This window comes from Chrysochloris asiatica, unplaced genomic scaffold (genome assembly GCF_000296735.1).
Source record: "Chrysochloris asiatica unplaced genomic scaffold, ChrAsi1.0 scaffold00025, whole genome shotgun sequence".
Classification (NCBI taxonomy): domain Eukaryota; kingdom Metazoa; phylum Chordata; class Mammalia; order Afrosoricida; family Chrysochloridae; genus Chrysochloris; species Chrysochloris asiatica.
The window spans coordinates 19,512,682-19,520,930 of NW_006408543.1; the positions used below are offsets into that span (position 1 = coordinate 19,512,682).

General features: G+C 43.8%; 1 protein-coding gene across 1 annotated transcript in view; it reads left to right on the plus strand.

The window, feature by feature from the left end:
- Window positions 1–603: 603 nt before the first annotated feature.
- Window positions 604–8,249, plus strand: part of EFCAB11 (EF-hand calcium binding domain 11) — a 266,624-nt gene continuing 258,978 nt past the window's right edge. Inside the window, exons 1-3 of the mRNA XM_006839581.1 lie at window positions 604–672; window positions 1,163–1,258; window positions 7,312–7,357. Coding sequence (XP_006839644.1) covers window positions 604–672; window positions 1,163–1,258; window positions 7,312–7,357 — 211 coding nt within the window. The remainder of the gene's footprint in view (window positions 673–1,162; window positions 1,259–7,311; window positions 7,358–8,249) is intronic.

Genomic DNA, 8,249 nt, shown 5'->3' on the forward strand with positions numbered 1-8,249 from the left:
CACGAGGACAAAGCCTGGAAGCGAACTTGGGAGAGCATGATCCCAATGACTTGCTGATCTGAACGTCTGTGAATTCTCGACCAAACTTGTATTGTTTAGCTCCTTTTTTTGTTTATTCTTCTTTCTTGTGTGTCTCTTGTAATGGTCAGTCACACTCCTCGGAAACTCTATACAGGGTCGCTATGAATCAACTCTCTGGCACTTAACAACAACCGCATAGACCAAGAAAATGGCCAGAATAACTTCCTACAGGAATGAAAAGGAGAGAGCTTCTGAAAAAAATCACGCACAGTGGCACGTTAGAACAGCAGCCAGAAGAACGCCATCCCCAACTGCGCTCAAAGAGTTAAGGGCCGAAACGGGGAGGAGCCAAAACCTGGGGGAGGGCCAGGGAGCCTCAGTCTGCGGGTTGTTTCAAGGTAGCGTAGTTAAACAAAGTATCTGACCAATAACATTGCCAGATTAACGCCAGTGGCTCGCACACCGTCCAATGAGAGATGACGTTAGAGTTGCCTGGCGAAGTGCGGCTTCCCGAGCTGCGGTGGGCGTGGCTGCGACGGCTGTGAACTCGGTTCTGTTGTCTAAACTGCTGTAGAGATCACGATGTTTTTGGCTAAGGGCGGTATGCGGACTTCCGAAGCTGACCCCTCGGAGCACAGGAAGTGGGTGGAAGTAGGTGTCTGTAGGGCTGCTTTGAGTCTTGGACTTAAACTTGACTTGACCTGGGGCTCTCACTTCTGTCACTGCCTGGTCCACTCAGCCCTAGTGTACACACAAGATCTGGACCGTCCTTCCCTAGACTAGGGTTAATGACAGGGCCGAGAGCCGCAAGGCTACTGGGTCCCCGTCCAGTTCTCTGGCGACCTCCAAGTTTCTTCCCTTCTTTCCTGCATCGCCCCCACCCGTATCTTGTATGTTAATAATAACTTCTAATGGCATCTCCCCCGCCCCGCCTTTTACTTCACTTTTCCAATACCCTGAATGATTTTTGGTTTAAAATAATTAATTTTCGTCAGTATAATGGTTACACCATTTGCACTTTTGTGTGTGTGTGATAAATTTTAGTCCATCGAGATTTCTTAAGAAAAAAGATAATGAAGATAAATGAGTAATAAGCAGAAAAGAACAAATGGTCTCATTAAAAATATTTTATATTCTATAGGTATTTAAAGCATGTGATGAAGATAACAAAGGGTATCTAAGCAGAGAGGACTTTAAAGTTGCTGTTGTCATGCTGTTTGGGTATAAGCCCTTCAAGGTAGAGTTTACTTTATGTATTTGGAAATGGGATAGAAAATGCACTAGTGAATGTTGTTAAGTGCCATTGAGTCAGTTCCGACTCATAGCCACCCTGTATTGGGGTTCTAAAGAGCACCTGGTGTGTTTGAACCACTGACCTTGTAGTTAGCAGTCCAGAGCTTGTCCTACAGTGCCACCCCAGGAGTCCACACTAGTGAGTGGGTGCATAGGACTGCCTTCTCAAATCCCAAACCCATTTCCTGTAGTTGATTTCAACTCACAGTGACCCTGTAGGACAGAGAAGAACTGGCCCATAGGATTTCCGAGGCTGTAGATCTTTACAGAAGCAAACGGCCACGCCTTTCTTCCACGGAGCAGTTGGTGGCTTTGCAGTTTTCTTGAATATTGATTTCCAGAAAAGGTTGCACTAATTCACTGATACTGATAGTTCAGCCTAGCCCTCGCCTCAGTGAAACACCTATTTTAGCAGGACAAGTTTCCTGTCTTTGTATTGCCTCCCTTGCCTGTTACTGCCTTTCTGGAGATGAATCATTTCTTGTTAAGATGTTGAACTGAATTAATCAGGGTCAAGGTATCATCCAGCTTCAAGATATTCAACTGGAACCATCAAGCAAAGGGAGTCCTCTGCCCGGCATGCCCGCCCTTGTGCCCTCATTAGACCACACAGTGTGGGAGTCCTTTCTGGCCCAGCTGCTCCCTCCTCATGAGTGTGCTCTACCCTTCTTCAAATTGCCAGCCCAGTGAAGCCAGGAACCACATGATGCCCCACTTTTTCGTCCTTCAGTCTGCCAAAAGGCACATTAAGTATGTTCTGTTGACACAGATAGGTCACATGAGTAACCCAGGTGGGTTCAGAGAGCATCTACTGTTCGGGAATGCTTAGTTACTGAGAGACCAATTACGGTGTTCAGAGAAGTACCGTAGTCAGGGCTGGCTCCCAGAAAGTGCAGCTCTCGTGTTAACCTGCAATCATTTCAGTAGGAAGACTGAAGCAGGTCACCTAAAAAGACTATGTTTGAAGCATTGTATTTAACCCTGGGTTCAGCTGGAAAGATACCTTATCTGATTCTGTCCTTATCACCCTAGATGTGTGGTGTTGTAAGATAAGCACTAGACTATTAGCTGCAAGGCCAGCGATTCAAACCCACCAACTGCTTCTAGGATACCTTATACAGAGTCACCATTGGTCAGAACCAACTTGATGGCACTTAACAACAACAGCTGAGAAAATATAAGAGAAGACTTTTACGGCAGGTACAGTGGTGTGGTAACATTGGAAATATATTTTTTAAAACAACCAAATATGTTGCCACTGAGTCCATTGCTACTCCTGGTGCCGGTGGTTATGTCTTGTGGAGTTGGTTCCAACCTTTAGCTGTATTACAGGAGAGAACTGCTCTACTGTGTTTTTTCTAGGCTGAAATCTTTATAGAAACAGGTTGCCAGGCATTTCTTCTGTGGAGTCTCCGGATGGATTTGAACCACAGATTACAGACGTCTTGTTACAACTAGGGATCTGTGAAATTAACTGGTACTTTTATACTCTGTAGTTCAGACCCACCAGCTGTTCCTCAGAAACCCTATGCAGAGTCACTATGAGTTGGAACCAACTGGATGGCATTTAACAGCGAGACCAACATTGGTGGTGCAATGAATGATTCAGTGCTTGGCTGGTGACTGAAAGGTCAGCAGCTGTATAGTAGAGAAGTGCCGAAAATCGATGCTCATAAAGTCTAGCCTAGGAAACCCCAGGGCAGTTCTTCTCGGTCCTGTAGGGTCACTGTAAGGCAGAAGCTACTTAACAGTATACACCAACACTTGTATACTGGGTTGAGGCTGTAGACCTTATAGTTGAAGCAAATGAAGTCACGATTGACTGCAGATCACAAAACAATCAAGTCCTGCCCAAAGAACAAAACAAATCTGTATTAGAAGTAATATAGCCAGGATGCTCCTTAGAAGCAAGGCTGGTGAGACTTTGTGTTTTATAGTTTCAGACATGTTATCAGGAGGGACTAGTCCCTGGAGAAGGACATTATGCTTGGTAAACTGGAGGATCAGCGGAAAAGAGGAGGGCCCTCCCTCCTACCCCCCACGAGATAGATTGGCACAGTGGCAGTAGCAATGGGCTCAAGCATGACAACAATTGTGAGGATGGCGCAGGACCTGGAAGGATTTCCTTCTGCTGTGCATAAGGTCGCTATGAGTCACAGCTGACCTGACAATGCCTGACAACAACAACAACAGAGTTAGGTGCCTTCGAGTTGGTACCGGATCACAGCAGAACGAAACACTGCCTGGTTCTGCGTCAATGCCTCACATTTGTATATACTGATAAGTAACCTTGTTTTGTTTTTATACTGGGTTGAAGCTTTGGCTGTATTTTTAAATATGAATTCTAAGGAAATGAAATCACGAAACACTAAAATACTTATATAGGAAATTACATCTATACTCATATAGTCATTTACACAGTGTAATTTATTAAATACGTATTCCTATTTAATAAAAGGAACACTTACTCGTTGCTAAAGGCATGCTGTTATTGTTGTTACAGCCCATCAGTCGGGTCTGACTGGTTGTTGTTAGGTGCTGTCCAGTCGGTTCCACTTCATAGCGATTTTATACACAATGGAACGAAACACTGCCCAGTGCTGCACCAACCTCACAATTGTTGCTACACTTGAACTCTTGCTGCCACTGTGCCAGTCCATTTTGTTGGGGGTTTCCCTCTTTATCTCAGACTCTCCACTTACCAAGCATGCTATCCTCCAGGGACCGTCCTCCTGATAATATGTTCAAAGAATGAGACATGAAATCTGGTCATGTGCCCTTCATAGGGTTTCTGAAGCTGTGAGTTTTTGCAATAGCAGAAAGACTCATCTTTCTGCCTTGGAGCAGATGGTGGGTTAGAACCATTGACCTTGTGGTTTGCAGTTCAGTGCTGATCCTACAGAGCCACTGTGCTCCCAGCTAAAGGTATTGGTTGGTTGGTTGGTTAAGTGCCATGGAGTCGATTCCAGCTGATAGTGACCCTGCGCAGGGTTTCTGAGGCTGTAAATCTTTACAGGAGCAGAAAGCCTCATCTTTCTCCCACGGAACAGCTGGTAGTTTCAAACTGCTGACCTTAAGGTTAGCAACCCAACTGGTAACCACTATGCTACTGGAGCTCAGCTAAAAATATAAAGCTGTATAAAACAGACTCTACTTTGAAGCAGGAGTCCTGGTATGGCACTGTGGGTTAATATGCTGGACTGCAAAGTCAGTTTGAACTACAAGGTTGGCAGTTCAAGCTCACCAGCCACATTCCTTGGTCGCTATGGGTCGGAACCAACTCAACAGCACTTAACAACAACAACTTTGAAACAAGTATCAGTTTACTGTTTGCTGTTCAGTGCCACCGAGTGGGTTCTGATTCATAGCAACCCTGTGTAGGCTTTCCGAGGCTTTTTAAATTCTTTGTGGGAGCAGAAAGCTTCATCTTTCTTCTATGGAGCAGCTGGCAGGCTCGAACCACAGACCTGTGGTTTGCAGTCCGGTGCTTGTCATAAGGAGTGTAGAGATACTTAAAACTGTGATAAATCCCAAGATCAAGAAGAGCTGTAAGCAGAGTATGTGAAGGAACAAAGAGGAGGGTGTATTGTGTTGACAAGTGTAATGTGAATCTGTACATCATTTATGCTGCAGAGGCTAGAGTTCTTTGATTTGAAGTGCTCTGGAATCGTTTTTGTGCTGGTGAGAGCTGTACCTTGGACATTGATTGGATGGGGATGGAGCAAGAGAGAGGCCTGACTCCCAGTATCAAAGGGCTAATGATGCCAAGTAACAGAGTCAATTCAGAGGGAGAAAGTTGGGGAAAGTCTCTGAGTACAGAATGGGACCCAATGAGTTTGACATACCTCTGAGCAAGGATGTCACTCTGAGGACTAAGGTGCTCTTGACCCAAGCCATGGTATTTTCAGTCACCTCCCATGCTTGCAAAAGCTGGACAATGAAAAAAGAAAACCAAAGAAGAATTGGCATATTTGGATTAGGGGGCTGGTGAAGAATATACCATGGGCTGCCAGAACATCAAACACCATCTGTCTTAGAAGAAGTATAGCCAGAGTAGACTGCCCCTCAGCAGGGAGGATGATGCAACTTCCTGTGGCCTACTGTGGACATGTTATAAGGGACCAAAGCCCAGAGAAGGGCATCATGCTTAGTAAAGCAGAGAGTCAGTGAAAGAGACGAAGACTCAACAAGATGGGCTGACAGAGGGCTTGCCACACGGGCTCACACATACTTGTACGGATGGCACAGAACTGGGTGATGTTTCGTCCACTGTGAGTTGGAACTGACTTAACAGCACCTAACAATTTTCAGTAGCCTTCGGTGCATGTGAAAGATAACAGTGAATAAGAAAGACCATAGAAGAATCGATGCATTTGAGTTACAGTGCTGGAGAAGAATATTAAAAGTACCATGGACTGCCAAAAAAACAAACCAATCTGTGTTGGAAGAAGTACAACCAGGATCCTTAGAAGCCAGGATGGCCAGACGTTGTGTCTCATTCTTTGGACATATTATCAGGAGGGACCAGTCCCTGGAAAAGGACATCATGCTGGGTAAAGTGGAAGAGGAAGACCCCCAGTGAGATAGGTTGGCACAGTGGTAGCAGAATTTAGCTCAAGCTTAACGATTGTGAGGTTGGCTCAGGAGTAGGCAGTGTTTTGTTTGGTTGTGCATAAGGCCGCCGTGAATTGGAATCGATTCTACGGCATTTAACAACAACAGTAGCAGATACATTCACTAATTAAATATGTGCTGGTTTTTTAAGTAAATAGTGACGAAAATGGAGTCCTGGTTTGGCATTTTAGGATAAGCACTGGACTGCAAGGTTAGTTTGAACCGCAAGGTGGCAGTTCAAACCCATCAACCGCTCCTTGACAACCTTATACAGGTTCTCTGTGTCTGAACCGCCTCAATGGCACTTAACAGCAACATCATAATCAGGTATTTTAGAATTCCAGAGGGAGTCTGGACTCCATTGTGACCATATATTGTCGTATTGTGAAGCTGCATTTTATTTACCCAGATTATAACTAACATTGCCTTTAATGAGTGAGAGAAAAGCAAATTGTGAATTGCAGACTGAATTTTAGCCTGACCTAATCCTTCACTCTAGTTCTAAAACAGAGAGAATGAGGAAGGGCAGCACATACAGTTTGGCCTCATTACAGTGAAGGCAACAATGCTGTGTATTGCTTTAATAAACGGAGGGAAAGTTTAAAAAAAAAAATAAAATTAGAGTCCATTGTAACAATCACTTGTATTTGACTAGAATTAAAAGTTTAGATTATGTTATATATCTGACAGCCACAATTATTTTGTATGCTTAGACTGTTTTTGTTACGTGTTCAATCCTTTAAAATTAGCAGATTAGTTTAAACGAGTTTATAAGTGTTGATTTGTTGTTAAGTGCGGTCAAATCTGTCCAACTCATAAAGAACCTGTATAGACTTCCCGAAGCTTGTAAATCTTTGTGGGAGTAGAAAGCCTCATCTTTCTCCTGTGGAGTGACTGGTGGGCTTGAACCACTGACCTCGTGGTTTTAGTCCAGTGCTTATCTTATGGAGCCACTGTGTTCCCATAGATGTTGATGTTGGTTGGTTGGTTATGTTCCCATAGATGTTGATGTTGGTTGGTTGGTTGGATGTTGATGTTGGTTGGTTGGAGTCAGTTCCAACTCATAGAAACCCTGTACAGGGTTTCTGAGGCTGTAAATCTTTACGGGAGCAGAAAGCCTCATCTTTCTCCTGCAGAACAGCTGGTAGTTTCAAACTGCTGACCTTGTGGTTCGCAGCCTGATTCATAACCACTACGCTACCAGAGTTCCTTATAGATGTTGATAGTGGAGTTAATGGCTTGTCTCTTGATGTTACATATCTACTGGTTTCCACAAAGTTGGCTCTCATAAAAGATATCCCATACCTCTCCTCTCCCAGGATTTAACAATGTGCACTCTGAAAAACTTTCATGAAATTACATGGTCTATGTTCTCTTTTCTAGGTAGAAGCCGATGCTGTGATGTCATCAATAAATCAAAACACTTCTGGTAATATGAAAATTAATATTAATTTGTAGTATCCTGACTTAGACATTTATATAACTAAAATGTTTGAAACATATTGCTGCTGTTGTTAAGTGTAATTGAGTCAGTTCTGATTCATAACGACCCTAAATAGGGTTTCCAAGGAGCTGCTGGCAGGTTTGAATCACCAACCTTGTGGTTAGCAGTCCAGTGCTTATCCTATAGTGCCACACCAGGACTCCATAAACAATATAGAAACTCTGAAGCTTTATGTGGAGGCAGACTTTGTTTCATTTCCCTTTTTCAAAGAAAGAAAGGAGAAATGTTTAGATTCTCTTGAGTTAATTTACATGCAAGTACAGGGTAACAGTGAGACGGAACCAGCTCAGCGGCACTTAACAACAACAACAACACAGTATGTGTGTATTGTGGAAAAATCTCAAACTTCTGAAAGGCATAAAGGAAAAAAAAAAATGTCACCCATAGTTTCAACATGCATTTGCTGACTTGAACAGCTGAGTGAATGGAAATGGTACTTACTGAGGTCGAAGATGGGAGGAGCATATTCGCGTCTAGGAGAGACCAAGAGTTTACTTTTGAATATGCAGGGTGTGAGAAATCTTAAAGCAATTGTTGCAGTTGTTTGAAGTGCTGTCGAGTTGGTTCTGACCCATAGTGACCCAGTATAGGGTTTCTGAGGAGTAGCTGGTGAACTTGAACCGCCGACCTTGCAGTTCCAGTGGCTTTGCTGTTTGGCGCATTAACCCATAGCGTCATATGGAAATCAGAAGCAAGCCCTGACATGAAGACATAAATGTGGGCATCCTACATGTATGTGATTTTGAAGTCATCGGGATGGTTGAGACAACCTAGAGTGAGTAAGACAGTGGATCGAGAGCCTTAGGCACGATAACCA